General features: G+C 32.0%; 1 protein-coding gene across 1 annotated transcript in view; it reads right to left on the bottom strand.

Moving 5' to 3' along the window:
* LOC137620514 (uncharacterized) overlaps nucleotides 1-12099 on the bottom strand; it is an 18746-nt gene extending 6647 nt beyond the window's left edge. Inside the window, exons 1-4 of the mRNA XM_068350703.1 lie at nucleotides 11837-12099; nucleotides 3961-4098; nucleotides 2612-2725; nucleotides 1046-1157 (exon numbers count right to left, since the gene is read on the bottom strand). Coding sequence (XP_068206804.1) covers nucleotides 1046-1157; nucleotides 2612-2725; nucleotides 3961-4098; nucleotides 11837-12041 — 569 coding nt within the window. The 5' untranslated portion in view covers nucleotides 12042-12099. The remainder of the gene's footprint in view (nucleotides 1-1045; nucleotides 1158-2611; nucleotides 2726-3960; nucleotides 4099-11836) is intronic.
* Between the last annotated feature and the right edge of the window lie 6779 nt (nucleotides 12100-18878).

Here is an 18878-nt window from a genome sequence, read left to right on the forward strand (position 1 = left end):
GCGGAGGTCTGCGTTCTACTAAGTGCCCCTCTAGTTTATAATAATGATAACTTATCAATGAATTTAAATTTTCTGAGTGTTGGAAACCAAATTGTTATTATCTATTACCATCAAGCTACAACCCTAGTTGGAAAAACAGGATACTATAAGCCCAAGGACCCCAACAGGGAAAAAATAGCCCACTACGGAAAGAAAATAAATAAACTACAAGAGAAGTAATGAAAATTGAAATAAAACATTTCAAGAAAAGTAACACTATTAAAATAGATCTTCCATATATAAACTATAAAAAGAGACTATTTTGTTAACATTTGTGAACTTAACTTTTCTGGGTGTTGGAAAACAAGGGAAAATGTTACAAAATTATTTTTAAATGTTAGTGGAGTCCTATCAAATGAATTTCTAGTGAAGAGTGGAGTACTCCAAGGGAATGTGTTGTCACCTATGTTATTTATTCTCCTCATGGATTTTGTAATGATTAGAACAGGTGTAGATAGTGGAGAAGGATTGGACTGGATTGATAACAGGAAATTAGCTGACCTAGAGGGATTAGAAATGAAACTATGAGAGAGATTACTCGAGTGCCATATGTGGATGAGATCATGGTGAGAGGTAGATGGAGATGGTTTGGGCATGCTCTTCGCACTTCCCAATTGAGATTAGTTCACCGAACTTGCAACTGGGCTTCACAAGGCACTAGAAGAGTTGGAAGACCCAGGCCTACATGGGTGAGGACTATGAAACGTGAAGTATAAGATATTGAATGGAGAAGTATTGATTTAAAAGCTCAAGATAGAGACGATTGGTGAAATTTAACCGAGGCCCTTTGCGTCAATGGGCGTAGGAGGAGATGATGATGATTATGATGATTTTTAAACATTTGTTTGGAGTCAAAAAAAAAAAAAAAGTAAATAAAATAAAATGAATAAATAATGTACAGCTATTTTTCAAAAATTTGGCCATTAAAGGGATAATGAAAACAAAACAGACCCTAACTGAAAGCTCTGATAAATGGACAAAAAAAAAGTGAATGTGAATTCCTTACCAATAGGCCATGTTGTAGAATATCCCGTTTTCTACGCATTCGCAGAAACCATCTTTGCACGTGGACAATGGATGAGTGCATGAATGATTGGCACAACTCGCTCCAACGTATCCTTCAAGAGAAATTTATATCTATAGAATTTTTTTGGACTTTTTATTTTTGATTTGGGCTAAGGACCAGCAAAATTTAGACTTCTGATTTATATAAATTTTCTGATATGTGCTTGACCACAAAAATTTACCTCAAATTCATTTTCATTTACGCTAATAACAAGCAATTATATATTTTTTCAAGTGAATGACCAACAAAATTCAGTATATTTTTTATTTGAGCAAATGACCAGCAGCTAAAACTAGTCGTTATTCTTTTATCTAAGCTAAGGAGCAATAAAATATTTGCCATTATATTCAACTAATTATTATTATTACTTGCTAAGCTACAACCCTAGTTGGAAAAGCAGGATGGTATAAGCCTAAGGGCTCCAACAGGGAAAATAGCCCAGTGGGGAAAGGAAATAATGAAAAACGACAAGAGAAGTTTAAGAACAATAATAACATTAAAATAGATTTTTCATATATAAGCTATAAAAACTTGAAAATAACAAGAGGAAGAGAAACAGGATAGAATAGTATGCTCGAGTGTACCCTCAAGCAAGATATCTCTAACCCAAGATAGTGGAAGACCATGGTACAAAGGCTATGTCACTATCCAGTACTAGAGAATAATGGATTGATTTTGGAGTGTCCTTCTAGATGGGCTGCTTACCATAGCTAGAGAGTCTCTTTTACCCTTACCAAGAGGAAAGTAGCCACTGAACAATTACAGTGCAGCAGTTAATGCCAAACAGAATATAGAATTTACTTTAATATATCAATTAATAACCACAAAATATAAACCTATTTTGAGCGGAAAACGAAGTGTAATGAAAATATACAATTAATATTATTCTACAACATGTAGATATGCTAGTAGCCACAATTAACAGTCCCAGGTTATCTGTTTGTATCTGTGAAATTACATTATAGTGGATATGATACAGCAATACTGTATCTGTATTTCAAAAATACCTCTGTGCTGAATCGACAGAAAAGGTCTTTCAGATTACATAGGAAATTCTATTTAATAAATATTTTATAACATATTTGTTATCAAATATCACGATAAGTGGTGTATATATATATATATATATATATATATATATATATATATATATATATATATATAAATATATATATGTATATATATATATATATATATATATATATATATATATATGAGAAAAACACGTCTAAATGTGCAAATCTTGACATATATATATATATATATATATATATATATATATATATATATATATATATATATATATATATATATATATTAGAAAAATTTATAAAATTTCCCTTTACCTCATCCCAACAAATACAGCTTTTCCTACACATTTCGTCAGAGCCAATCATTATCATGACTTTATGAATATAGATATAAAACGAATGCCATCTATTCATATAAACATCATGAATAATGAGATAATTAAAGAAAAAAAGATAAAACAGTAATTTTCCTTACCACACGGACCACAATAGAAGAATCGTTTGCCGGACGCTCTGTCTGTGCTGTAGGACACACATTTTCCAATCCCACAGGTACACAGGCCCTTTGGTAAGATAGGAGTAGTTTCGTCTGGATGAGAGAGAGAGAGAGAGAGAGAGAGAGAGAGAGAGAGAGAGAGAGAGAGAGAGAGAGAGAGAGAGAGTAATTATTCAATAACAATATATATTCAAATGATAATGATTTTGGGCATAAAGATGGTCATTATAATTATGTCAATTATATCTTTCTTACTAACTGTCTTTTTGATTTCATACTGCAATAATATTCTTCAAGCATCTGGTGATTATATAAATGGAATTATGTAATTGCAATGTCTTACAGTTATATCATTCAGGGAAGAGTATTTTTACCCAATAGATAGGCAATTTGACATATTATAAACATAACAAATCTCTTTAGTGCCAGCAATTTTACAGCACCAAAATTGATAATAATCTGAGGGAAATAAAACTAAGTGTGATCATAGTGAACATGATAAGAACTATAGTCAATTCTTTTCAGTAAGGCAGATTTACACCGACTCGCAGGGGTGCCCTTTTTAGCTCGGAAAAGTTTCCTGATCGCTGATTGGTTGGACAAGATAATTCTAACCAATCAGATAACAGGAAACATTCCCGAGCTATACGGGCACCGCTGCGAGTCAGTGCAAATGCGTCTCATTAAAAAAAATTGAGTATAGTTACTTGCGTTTAGTAGACTATTATCCATCTCCTTTTTTTTATTGTAGTTAACTGTTATTCATTACTTTAATCTCTTGCAAGGGTATACTATGTAGAGGTTAGCTCCTCAATGGCTAACTATCTTAAAACTTTGAAACAGAGCTGAAGATAATTGTAATTCAGTATATATAATATACTACTACTACTACTACTACTACTACTACTACTGATAACATTAATAATAATATTAATAATAATAATACTAATAATAATAATAATAATAATAATAATTATTATTATTATTATTATTATTATTATTTTAGGAAAACACCATGCCGTCACTAAGAATCTTGGCTATAAAAAAATCCACATTTAATAAAAGAAAATAATAATAATAATAATAATAATAATAATAATAATAATAATAATAATAATGTTGGAACCAGCAGCCTAACTCATTTATCATCTCCTGTTTGATGGAAAACGTGAACTTAATTATTTGAGTTAATTAACTAATTAAATATCAATAACACCTTTCATTAAAAAAAACCTCACTTTTATTACAATTGGGGGAAATTACTTTTAATGATAAAGAAATAATTAAATGTTCAACAGCAATTTTTCTCTTTCATCATTAACACTTACTTGGACAGAAAGGTAGAGATGGGACGTCTTCAATCCCATATTTGAAAGCCATTTCCCAATTCGGGAAACACTGATAGCAGTCGCTGTCTACTGTGCATGTTTGGTTCACCGTGCAATTGTACTGCTCAGGAAAAACACCTGTGAAAAATAACAATATTGTGACGGGCCGAGAGAAGGTTGTGACTCAAAGACAGTATGAAAGCAACTGAGTAAATTTATTATAGAACACTCTCCTTTATATACAAAAGCACAAAGCAACCAGAAATTTCATGTTAAAAAAACAGACACTGTTACAGAGGAGAAAAGCAGACATGTTTATTCTGGTTCTTTTTAGTGCGAGGGAAGAGCAAAGATACAAGCATAATATATACACAAAATGAACTATGTACGATCGTGTAACACACGGTTGGTACAATACCAGTTTGTTCAGATTTGGCACTGCTACTATAAACTTAAAGTTAAAAGGGAAAGATACACAGTTAAAAATATGTATTAAAATACCGGTAAATGTCTGGCAACTTTTATTCCGGGATTTTTACCTTTTTGAAAACGGATATAATGTCGTAAAGGAGTGATATTACGGTCACTAACCCGTAAAAGATAATAACAAAGTAAGGTAAGTTTACGGTCGCCTGTATTTTACTGAAATACGATTGAGAACAGTACATTTTTAAAGAGAATTTCCAATTAAAATTACGGATTTTTCTAATAGTGTACATAAAACTGTAGTGAGACCTGCAATGACATATGGTGCAGAGACCTGGCCCATGAAAAAGATCTTTGAGTAGCAAATGGATGTTGCAGAGATGAGAATGCCAAGATGGATGGCTGGGATCACGAGACTGGATAAGGTTAGGAATGACTTGGTAAGGGGAACAACAAAAGTTACAGAGGTGTCAAAGAAAATCCAAGAAAAGAGATTCCACTGGTTTGGGCATGAGGAGAGACCAGGAGTATGTTGGGAGGAGGATGTTGGAGATGGAGGTTCCAGGTAGGAGGGGTTAGGGGGAGACCAAAGAGAAGGTGGGTGGAGTGTGTAACAGCAGATATGGAGGAGGAAGATCTCACGGTGGAGGATCTCGGAGACAGAAGAAATTGGAAATGGCTTTTCATAAGTATAAATAGAGAGCCTGCATAGTGGGGAAAGTTTTAGTCGAAGAAGAAGAAGAAGATGATGATTTGGTACTGCTACCGCTATTGCTGATACTGTTGCTATTATCGCTGTTGGTGTTACTACTATCACTACTACTGATGCTACTACTATTACTCTTCATAATATTTCTACTACTGATGTTGCTACTACTTTTACTACTACTGTTGCTACTACTATTATTTCTATTTCTATTACTGCTGCTGTTACTGCTACTACTACTGTTTCTACTATTATTTCTGGTAATGGTGTTACTACTACTACTACTACTACTACTACTATTCTATTCCCCTAGTGATGGGGACTTGGGTTTCAGATGCTGACATCAAATTCATCTTTTTTTCTGTCACAAAACTTTCAAGAAAATATTTCCCTAAATTCTGACCTAGAGACTTATCAAAATTTGACCTATAAGGATTCTTGAATAAGCTTTTGGGCAAGTGATCAGTCGGGTTTCTATATCAAGATTAATTTTGATAGATATAAATCTGCTTTATTGCAAGCTATGGCATCAAAAAAATTCTTTTCAAAAATCTAATTCAAAAGGGGACATTTCGTCAATCTAATTATTATTATTATCATTATTAGTTGCTAAGCTACAACCCTAGTTGGAAAAGCAGGATGCTATAAGCCCAGAGCCCCAACAGGAAAAATAGCGCAATGAGGAAAGGAAAAAAGGAAAAATAAAATATTTTAAGAATAGCAACAGCATTAAAATAAATATTTCCTATATAAACTATAAAAATTATAACAAAACCAGAAAGAGAGAAATTAGATAGAATAGTGTGCCCGAGTGTACCCTCAAGCAAGAGAACTCTAACTCTAACCCAAGACAGTGGAAGACCATGGTACAGAGGCTATGGCACTACCCAAGAATAGAGAACACTGGTTTGATTTTGGAGTGTCCTTCAAAATCTTCTACGCTATTCTATCTAATTTCTCTTCTTGTTTTACTAAAGTTTTTACAGTTTATTTAGGAAATGTTCATTTTCATGTTGTTACTGTTCTTAAAATATTCTATTTTTCCATGTTTCAATTCCTCACTGGGCTATTTTCCCTGTTGGGGCCCATGGGGTTATAGCATCCTGCTTTTCCAACTAGGGTTGTAGCTTAGCAAATAATAATAATAATAATAATAATAATAATAATAATAATAATAATAATAATAATAATAATAATAATAATAAATATTTTCTTTGAAATATCCAGTTCTAAAAACGTTTATATCAATTTTCAATACGCAATATTGTATGCTTTACAATATCCTTATTCTTATCAGAAAATAAACTACAGATAACATATAATTGCAATTCATTCTTCATATAATCAAGAGAAATTCAGGATACTAAAAAAACTATAGTCAATTCTTTATAGTGAGGCAGAATTGCACCGACTAGCAGGGGTGCTCTTTTAGCTCGGAAAAGTTTCCTGCTATCTGATTGGTTAGAATTATCTTGTCCAACCAATCAGCGATCAGGAAACTTTTCCGAGCAAAAAGGGCACCCCAGCGAGTCGGTGTAAATCTGCCTCACTAAAAAGAATTGACTATAGATCTATCTTGGAAGTGTTAAGAAAAATCAACCCTCATAAGTATATGTTTAATTATTCCTATCAGTATTCTTGATAGGTAATTTTGACATTTTCCCAAATTAAATCTCGTTAAAAATCCTGTATTGTCTCTCATTTTTTGTTAAATAATGTTAATATACAGTATGTGACTATAAGAGCGTCTTCAATTATGGAATGATCTTTCTAATCAGGTAGTTGAATCTGTGGAGCTTCAAAAGTTCATACTTGCATTGAATGATTTTTATGTTGAACAGGCTAGCATATGTCTCTTTTTATATTCAAGAAAGATCTATTTTAGTGTTGTTACTGTTCTTGAAATATGTTATTTTAATTGTTCATTACTTCTCTAGTAGTTTAATTCCTTATTTCCTTTCCTCACTGGGCTATTTTTCCCTAGTGGAGTTCTTGGGCTTATAGCATTCTGCTTTTCGAACTAGGGTTGTAGCTTAGCTAGTAATAATAATAATAATAATAATAATAATAATATTAATAATAATAATAGAAATAATAATAATAGTAATGATAATAATAATAATAATAATAATAATAATAATAATAATAATAATAATAATAATAATAATAATAATAACAAATATATCAGAGTTTTTGATGAATGAATTTGACGATTTTCCTAATTAAATAATAATAATAATAATAATGATAATAATAATAGAAATAATAATAATAATAACAATAATAATAATAATCAATAACAGTGTTTTTCATAAATAAATTTGAATATTTTCCTATTTAAATAATAATAATAATAATAATAATAATAATAATAATAATAATAATAATAATAATAATAATAACAATACTAATAATAATAATCATATCAGTGTTTTTCATAGATAAATTTGACGATTTTCCTAACTAAATAATAATAATGATAATAATAATAATAATAATAATAATAATAATAAATATATCAGAGTTTCTGATGGATAACTTTGACAATTTTTCTAATTAAATCTCATTGAAAAATCTGTATTGTCACTCCCTCCCTATACGTTTTAAAACTAAACGTGATCTAATCATTTGACACTTAAGAACGACATTTAGTTCCATTAAATTTTCGCTAAATTAGAACATCATTCTTTCTGTTTGTCTGCTCCTCAGAATCTAATTAAAATATCATGATTACTCTGATAAACTGATAATATTATGATACTGCTATCGCCCAATCTGCCTCACCCACTGTGTGTTTTGAATATTTCTCTTTATTACGTCTTACGTAAATTAGTCATACTCTTTAGTTTCTTTGGTCGCTGCAACCTCACCATCCTTGTGAGCTAAGGATGGGAGGTTTTTAGATCTATCTGATGAGTCATCAGCAGTCATTGCCTGACCCTCATTGGTCCTAGCTTGGGTGGAGAGGGGGTTTGGGCGCTGATCATATATATATATATATATATATATATATATATATATATATATATATATATATATATATATATATATATACATATATATATATATGTATATATATATATATATATATATATATATATATATATATATATATATATATATATATATATATATATACATATATATGTATATATATGTTTATATACATATAAATATATATATATATATATATATATATATATATATATATATATTTATATATATATATATATATATATATATATATATATATATATATATATATATATATATATATATATATATGGTCAGTCTCTAGGGCATTGTCCTGCTTGATAGGGAAATGTTACTGTCTCTTGCCTCTGCCATTCATGAGCGACATTTAAACCTTTAAAGGAAAATTATAGATTGAAGGAAAGTAATTAAGTTACCATTTATGATATAAGATACGATTTTGACACTTCCTGGTGGGTGCCATTAAGACACTCGAGTTTTCAGGCTCGAATGTCAAGATTGAGATGTTATCTGAAGTGTAGAAGAACGAGTTTATTTATGTTTATGAATAGATTATGAAAATAAGATATACAGGAAACGAGATAAATTGTTAATTGGAAAACATAACTGAAATACAAACTTGATATAATGAAAACTAATTGGTTTATATAAAATTGTGTTTGAAAAATGGAATACAAAAATAAGACATACAGGAAACGAGGTGAATTGTTAATTGGAAAACAAACCTGAATTAAAACAAATTTGATATAATGAAAACTAATCGTGTTGTATAAAACTGTGTTTGAAAATGGACTATAAGAATAACGCATAGAAGAGTCTAGGTAAATTGCTAATTGAAAAACGTACCTGAATTCAAACGAACTTAATATAATTAAAACTAATCGGGTTGTATAAAACTGTGTTTGAAAAATGGAATACAAAAATAAGACATAGAGGAATCGAGTTGAATTGCTAATTGGAAAACAAACCTGAATTTAAATAAAAATAAAAAACTTGAAGATATCAAAAAATGAATCGTGATATGTACCTGAATTAAAAAAAACTTAATATAATGAAAACTAATCGGGTTGTATAAAACTGTGTTTGAAAATTGGAATACAAAAATAAGACATACAGGAATCGAGGTAAATTGTTAATTGGAAAACAAACCTGAATTTAAAAAAAAAAAAAAAACTTGAAGATATCAAAAATTGAATCGTCATATGTAAAAAACGAACCTACCAATACTGAGAAAATTTAATCTGTATTACAGCCAATTCCCGTCATAAATGTAAAACCTATCGACATGATTAGCTTCCAATCGGAGATCAGTTCAGAAGCCTTTGAGCCATTAAAGTGATTCGATAGCCTTTGCTGGCATTAAGGTTGAAATTGCTATGTAATCGTGACTGTTTCTACTCTTAGTGACGTATTCTTCCATTCCTCCTCCTCTTGGTCACTTGCCAATACTCTTTCCAATGTACCTTTACGTTTTACATTGATATTTATTATTATCATCATTATTATTATTATTATTATTATTACTACTACTACTTATTATTATTATTACTTGCTAAGCTATAACCCTAGTTGGAAAAGCAGGATGCTATAAGCCCAAGGGCTCCAACAGGGAAAATAGCCCAGTGAGGAAAGGAAATAAGGACAAACTACAAGAATTTTAAGAACAATAACAACTTATATTAAGAAATTCTGATCATATGGGCCTGTCCTGGGGCTTAGGAGGCTGTTCGGGTATCGACGGATAACTGGGAATAAAACTACGCTGTTAAATTATGAACGTAAATCTTAAGATATATTGGATAGCATAGTGGAAGAAAGCGGAGGGGGGGGGGGGGGTGATATTAGAAGGCTAAAGAGTGGATATTTTAGCTCGTTAAATACATTCTTGTGAGTTTTCCCTTCTAATTAAAGATAACTTTTGCCGTTGTGACTTACTCCGCATGAAACGTTAAAAGCTGAAAAATAGGGCAAGACGATAGCGTTGTCACACTGAACGACCAAGCATACATATACACACACACACACACATACATATATATATATATATATATATATATATATATATATATATATATATATATATATATATACAGTATATATATATATATATATATATATATATATATATATATATATATATATATTTATATATATTTATATATATATATATATATATTTATATAAATGTACACTATATATATATATATATATATATATATATATATATATATATATATATATATATAATATATATATATATATATATATATATATATATATATATATATATATATATATACAGTATATATGTAAATATACATATATATATATATATATATATATATATATATATATATATATATATACAGTATATATGTAAATATACATACATATATATATATATATATATATATATATATATATATATATATATATATATATATATATACAGTATATATGTAAATATATATATATATATATATATATATATATATATATATATATATATACAGTATATATGTAAATATACATATATATATATATATATATATATATATATATATATATATATATATATATATATATACATATATATATATATATCATATATATATATGCGTGTGTATGTGTATTGTAAAGTATATAATATTAGTTGGAATACAGCTTCGATAGCGTTTCAAGTCTTGTGTTAATTATTGTACTCTCGCTTTTACTCCACTCCAATCTCCAACTTTTAAACTACCTGGATTATAAGGCTGCTTACAACTAAACCGATTACGTAATAGTAGCTGGGAACGACATCACACAACCTACGGCTAGACCCCTTACGTAAGCCGAATATGTGTAGCATTACACGAAACTTGAACTATGGAGTATATGGCAAGATGGCGTCAGTGTTAGCTCCAGTGAACGATATATAAACGAGTCTGTTTTTACCTCTCTTCAATTTGAATTTACGTCTGTCTTGCAATGAAATATATTTATGGGTAACAACTGAACATAAAGCATTTTTTAGCTCTTTTTACAGCAAACCCACACTTGTCTTAAACCCTATATGCTCTTACATAAATAAAAAAAATATTAATTTGAATTTACGTCTGTCTTGCAATGAAATATGTTATTTGTTGGTAATGTCTGATCATAAGGCATTTCCTAGCGCTTTTTACAGCAAACCAACATTCGTCGTAAACCCTATATACTCTTACATAAATAAATAAAATATTATGTACCCAGAAACCTCTCTGATAGCTATAGTACATTTACTAACCTTACTAAACCTAGCCTTGGCCATAGGCACTTTCTTCCCTAGTGTTATTACTATTATCATTATTATTTGGAAAAGAAGAATACTATAAACCCGTGGACTCCAACAGTGAAAATAGCCCAGAAAGGAAAGGGAATAAGGAAACTACAAGAAAATTAATTAACAACTAATATACAATATTCTAAGAACAGTAACAATATCAAAATAAATATTTCCTAAATAAACTATAAAAACTTAAAAAAAACAAAAAAACAGGAGGAGGAGAAATAAGATAGATTAAAATGCCCGAGTGTACCCTCAAGCAAGAGAACTCTACCCAAGACAGTGAAAGACCAAGGTACAGAGGCTATGGCACTATCCTAGAGATCAATGGTTTGATTTTGGAGTGTCCTTCTCCCAGAAAAGATAGTTACCATAGCTAAAGAGTCTCTTCTACCCTTACCAAGAGGAAATTAGCCACTGAACAACTCGCTCACTTCACCTACCGTAAGACCTCCCCAGATTATAGGAGCTCAAGATGAAATAATATTCCTTCTCGATTTCCACAAGGTTTCCTCCACTGCCGACACTACTTTCACCATCTTCCCCGGCGTCACAATTTCCAGGGTCACTTTTGCACCCGGAACTGGACTCGAATAACAATATGATGATGAAACTGAAACCGAGTAGACGCAGGCACTTTGGATACATGACTAGGTTCCCTGAGTAGTTTGATATATCCTGTTGGGTGGCATAGTGTTTTGTGAAATTGGACTAAAACACAATATTATCAATGTTATCTTCCTTATCGCTGGCGAGATAACGCTAGCTTGTGACATCAGAGACGATAAGATACTTATAGAACCACCTATTTCAATATCCATATTTCCTTTGTGATGGCCGTTATCTTTATTATTATTTGCATTTATATGTAATGTTTATTACTGTGAAAGCACTGTACTCAACACAAAATTAGTTTTTCTTTTGTGTTAGAATTCTCTTGCTTGAGGGAACACACGGGCACACTATTCTATCTTATTTCTCTTCCTCTTCTTTTGTTAAAGTTTTTAGAATTTATAAAGGAGATGTTTATTCTTATGTTGTTACTCTTCTTAAAATATTTTATTATTCCTTGTTTCCCTTCCTCACTAGGCTATTTTCCATTTTGGAGCCCCTGGGGTTATAGCATTCTGCTTTTCCAACTAGGGTTGTAGCTTAGCAATTAATAAAAATACTACTACTACTACTACAACTACTACTACTACTACTACTACTAATAATAATAATAATAAGGATTAGATGGGTGACTGGTAAGGACGACTGGGCTTTATCTAAATGTCTAGATGGTCATACTTGTAAGGGCATGGGCTAGTCAGAATATTTCTTAACTTACTTACATATAAATTACTCATCACAATTAAATAAGCACTATAATTATGGGGAGAAGCTTAATCAATTTAAAAATATTTAAAAACGGATATCATCAGTTAGTTAAATAAACAATAAACTTTCGTGCGATTATCATTATGAAATCAATGTACATTTTGACACTACAAATATAGAAAATAATATTTCTCTATAATGTAGCCTTTAGAAATCCTTCTACGAATCTCGCCTTGAGAACCCTAAAAGAAAAAAACCTATAAATACGACTATTGTTCTTAGTATCATTTCGCTGATATTTATTTCCAACGTGGTGGCCGATGCGGTAAAGTCCCTGACTGGTGATCGCCACACTGGGGTTTGAGTCACGCTCAAAATCGTCAGTTCCTTTGGTCGTTGCAACCTCACCATCCTTGTGAGCTAAGGATGGGGGGTTTGGGGGAGCCTATAGGTCTATCTGCTGAATCATCAGCAGCCATTGCCTGGCCCTCCTTGGGTGCGAGTCACGCTCAAAATCGATAGTTCCTTTGGTCTCTGCAACCTCACCATCCTTGTGAGCTAAGGATGGGGGGTTTGGGGGAGCCTATAGGTCTATCTGCTGAGTCATCAGCAGCCATTGCCTGGACCTCCTTGGTCTTAGCTTTGGTGGAGAGGGGGCTTGGGCGCTGATCATATGAATGCATATATGGTCAGTCTCTAGGGCATTGTCCTGCTTGATAGGGGAATGTCATTGTGCCTTGCCTCTGCCATTCTTGAGCGGCCTTTAAACCTTTAAACAAAGTTGGAGAGGAAGTTCTTTTCATCCGATGTTTGTCCGTTTGTCTGTTTGTTTGTTTGTGAATTTTCGAAAATCCTAGGTCAAAGGTCAAGGTTAAGGTCGAGCATAAGGTCGTTTGTTTGTGAACAACTTCCTGGCCACAATTTTACTCATAGAGTAGTGAAACTCTCAGGGATTAATTCTTATGTTGAGACGTGGAAGTCGTTCAGTTTTTTAAATCCTAGGTCAAAGATCAAGGTCAAGGTCAAGGAAAATGTTGACTGAATTAACCCTAAGATAAGCTAGTGTCGAGAAATGAGCTGCCGTGATAAAGGTATGCTCTCTACTGAGTGCCCCTCTAGTATGGTGTTTCCGAGTAGAAGTGATTCAATTCTGAAAGTCCTAGGTCAAAGATCAAGGTCAAGGTCGAGGAAAAGGTCAACAGAATTAACCCTAAGATGAGCTAGTTTCGAGAAATATGCTGCCGCGGCGGAGGTGTGATCTCTACTGAGTGACCACCTAGTATGGTGTTTCAGAGTGAAAGTGATTCAATAAATACAAACACAATTAATACAAGCACACCTTTTTAACATATATTTTACGCTATCAAAATAGACAATGGTATCATCATATTTGGAATAGTTTTTTTTCTTTTTCTTTTTTTACCGTGATGCAAAATATTTTCGCCTTGTGGCTAAGATGAATGTTTATGGATGACACATTCGCCCCCCCCCCCACCCACCCACACACTCTGTTAATAATAATAAGTATTTCATTTTCTCTATTATGGCTAAGAAATAATGTTTTATATATTTTATATATCAAATTTATATCATATTGTATACATAAAATTGTGAAACCTTTGCGGATGAAACCTTCAAACACAAAATACCTAACAAAATATTAGTCTAGTTTGCCATTGAAGTTTATCCATTTTCTTTTAAAAGACTCTAAGTCATGTAAAAGAAAATGAAACGAAGGGGTGACTTTAGTAAATAGTTTAGGGATCCCTTAGGTGACTTTTTTTTACTGAGAAATACAGTGATTATTTCATGTATTTTCAAGCAACTTAAGTTATACATAATTTTCAACATTTTTTGCTTTAAACATTTATATCACATTTCCAATGTAAAGAATTAAAAATATATATGTTTAATAATGTAGAGATTCATTGCTCTAAAAAATTAAGACGAACAAAATATAAATAAAGGAGTCCTATTTCTAACTAATATTGCATTTAATTTAATAAGTTTTTCCAATTTCTCACATATTTTCATACCGAGTTACCCTTCACCTTCCACTATAATCAAGAAATAACTAAATTATGAAAGACTGAAATAAACTAACCTGTCGTTAAAGTAGGACCTTGAACGCTCTTGTGATTTGCTTGAATAATATATCGTAAAAGATTCTCCCGGAGTGGTTCCTATGAGGAAGAAACAAGCAGCTCCAACATCTTGCTTCTGTTTACACCGAGTTACTCTTTAACTTCTTGTTTTCTTCTTAATCGAAGTATTCATGGAGGCACTTTCACTGCAGTTACCTTTAAGGATGATTGAAAAAATAACAGATTGAATAATGTATCATAAAAAACGTAATTTAATTACATTTCGGTGTGGTAAATCGCTAGTAGTTATTTTATAAGTATAGAGTTGTGTACAAGTTTACAATACTTATATATGCAGAATCAGTTACTATTTTTATTTATTGGTTACTTGATCTTTTCTTCTGTTAAAATTCCCCTTAGGTTACTTTAAACATTAATTGAAATGGGAACAACAAATAAAGTACAAGAAATATAATAACAATAACATTTAAAGCCTTATAATTTCTGAAAACAAACTTATATATATATATATATATATATATATATATATATATATATATATATATATATATATATTTAACAAATTGTATTAATGGTGTTAAGTAACCTGAGAAATAAGAAATGATCAAACATTAAGAAAGTTTGATTTAATAATTGTAAAATAAGGAGGAAATTCAAGATGGAACGAATTTCATGTAGACATCCTGATCAAAAATCTTGAAGCGGATTCGACCTTAGGGTTGGATAGAATTATGGATTTGGGCCATATAGCCAGAAACTGGGATTTTTTAGGGCTTTCATTTAGGGTTGTTGGGGCCGATGTGGTAACGTCCCTGACTGGTGAACGCCAGATTGGGGTTTGAGTCCTGCTCACACTCGTTAGATTCTTTGATCACTGCAACCTCATCATCCTTGTAAGGCAAGGATTGGGGGTATCGGGGAGCCTATAGATCTATCTGCCGAAACATCAGCAGCCATTGCCTGGCCCTCCTTGATCCTACTTTGGGTATAGAGGGGGCTTGGGTGTTAATCATATGTATATATGGTCAGTCTCTAGGGCACTGTCCTGCTTGATATGGCAATGTCACTCTCCCTTGCCTCCCATTCATGAGCGGCCTTTAAACCACGTATATGTAAGGTAAAACCTTCGAGTTACTTATAAGATCAAATTTGAAGAATAAGACAGCAGGGAGGAAAGAAGGAAGCAAGAACAGAAGTAAAGTAAAAAATATAAAGCAAGTAAAGATTGGAACCGAAGCAACACTGCAAAGATTCTTAAGTAATGCCTACAGTGCACTGTAAGGGGTGCACTGCCGGCACTACGCCTCTACAAGGATTCGACCTTAGATGTCCTGAATAAACAGCTTTGAAAAGCAGGGTTGAATGACGCAGCAGACACGCAAATAGCAAAGCCTCTCTTAACTCGGCAACTTTCACCATTCTAACAAACTACGTCCTAAGGTCGCCGTTTTATGATAGATGGATATACGTAAGTCTGAAGAGATTTCATGCCTGAGGTCACAATATATTTTTTTTTCAGATTTATGTAAAGCTAGAGACACCTTATGGATAAGTTCACAATATATTTTCTCAAATTTATGTAAAGCTAGTGAAACCTTATGGCTAAGGTAACAATATATCTTCTCAAATTTATGTAAAGCTAGTGAGACCTTATAGCTAAGGTCGCAATATATTTTCTCAGATTTATGTATAGCTAGAGAGACCTTATGGCTAAGGTCACAATATATTTTCTCTGATTTAAATAAAGCTAGAGATATCTTATGGCTAAGGTCACAATATATCTTCTCAGATTCATGTAAAGCCAGAGACCTTATGGTTAAGGTCACAATATATTTTCTCAGATTTATGTAAAGCTAGAGAGACCTTATGGCTAAGGTCACAATATATTTTCTCAGATTTATGTAAAGCCAGAGACCTTATGGATAAGGTCACAGTATATTTTCTCAGATTTATGTATAGCTAAAGAGACCTTATGGCTAAGGTCACAATACATCTCAGATTTACGTAAATCTAAAGAGACCTTAAGGCTAAGGTCAAAATATATCTTCTCAGATTAACGTAAATTTAAAGAGACCTTAAGGCTAAGGTCCCAATATTCTCAGATTTAAGTAAATCTAGAGGACTTATGGCTAAGGTCACAACACAATATACCTTCTCAGATTTGCGAAAATCTAGAGACCTTATGGCTAAGGTCACGATGTATCTTTTGAGTTTTACGCAAATCTTCTCAGATTTAAGTAAATCTAAAGAAATTTATGTCCAAGGTTACAACATATCTTCTCATAAAATAAAAATATGAAAATAGTGCTAATTCTCCCCAGAGTAATTTTACAGACCTATAAAGAAAGGACGAGATCCTAATAGATTTCTTAACAGACGACGCATCTCCAAGTCTTCATCCTTCAACGCCAAGATGTTGGAAACCTTCAACGCCAAGATGTTGGAAACCTTCAACGCCAAGATGTTGGAAACCTTCAACGCCAAGATGTTGGAAACCTTCAACGCCAAGATGTTGGAAGCTTCATCAAGGTGTTGAAACTCCCACCCACCTCCCAATAATTGATGTCACCTTTGGCGAAAAGGAAAGTGGTCCTAGATGGTCATTAGAGAGTCCTATAGAGGCCATCATCATTTCTCTTCATCGCAGAAGGAGAACGTATTTGGATAAAGTCGCTCCAGGCTTCATGATTCAGCTGGGGACGAAATCTGTTGTGGATTGTCATCGTGCATAAGGAGGTGATTGTGTTTACTATATTTTACTATATATTTGTCTTCTCACCCATCTGGTCATTCTCTTAATGGATTGGATTAATTGAATTATTATTACTATCATCATTTGATAAGCTACAGTCCTAGTTGGAAAAGCAGAATGCTATAAGCCCAAGGGCTCCAACAGGAAAAATAGCCCAGTGACGAAAGGAAATAGGGAAACTTTAGGAGAACTAATTAACAATTAAAATAAAATATTCTACTAACAGTAACATCATTAAAATAAATCTTTCATATATAAATTATAAAATCTTTTAAAAAAACAAAAGGAAGATAAATAAGATAGAATAGTGTGCCCAAGTGTACCCTTAAGCAAGAGAGCTCTACCCCCAAGACAGTGAAAGACCATGGTACAGTGGCTATGGCACTACCTAAGACCAGACAACAATGGTTTGATTTTGGAGTGTCCTTCTCCTAGAAGATCTGCTTACCATAGCTAAAATCTCTTCTACCCTTTACCAACAGGAGAGAGGCCATTGAACAATTACATTGCAGTAGTTAACCCCTTGAGCGAAGAATTGCTTGGTAATCTCAGTGTTGTCAGGTGTATGTAGACAAAGGAGAATATGTAAAGAATAGGCCAGACTTTTCGGTGTATGAGTAAGCAAAAGGAAAAAATCTCCGTAACCAGAGAAAAGGGACACAATGTAGTCCTGTCTGGGCAATCAAAGGACCCAATAACTCTTTAGCGGTAGTAACTCAACGGGTGGCTGGTGTCCTGGCCAACCTACTACCTTTAGGTCACATGGCCCGACGATGGGGCCGGGGAAATCATTCAGTGAAGAAACAAGATTTAAAAGAGGTTGGACAGCAAGATGGAAGAAAGGAAATAGAAGGCTGTAAAGTAGGAGCATCAAGAAGCCGAAGGGCTGTATAGAATATTCAATTCTAATATATATATATATATATATATATATATATATGTATGTATAAATATATATATATATATATATATATATATATATATATATATATATATATATATATATATATATATATATATATAGCCCATGTGTTATATATGAAAAATTTATTTAGATGCTGTTGTTGTTCTTAAAATATTTTATTTCAATTGTTCATTACTTCTCTTGTAGTTTATTTATTTGCCTGTTTCCTTTTCTCACTAGGCTAGTTTCCTTGTTGGAGCCTTTGGGCTTACAGAATCCTGCTTTTTCAACTAGTGTAGTAGCTTAGCTAGTAATAATGATGAAGATAATGATAACAATAATATCATCTCTACTGTATTCATCACCAATATTGCCATTGTCACTGTTACTTTTACTTTTACCAA

Source organism: Palaemon carinicauda, chromosome 27 (assembly GCF_036898095.1).
Source record: "Palaemon carinicauda isolate YSFRI2023 chromosome 27, ASM3689809v2, whole genome shotgun sequence".
Classification (NCBI taxonomy): domain Eukaryota; kingdom Metazoa; phylum Arthropoda; class Malacostraca; order Decapoda; family Palaemonidae; genus Palaemon; species Palaemon carinicauda.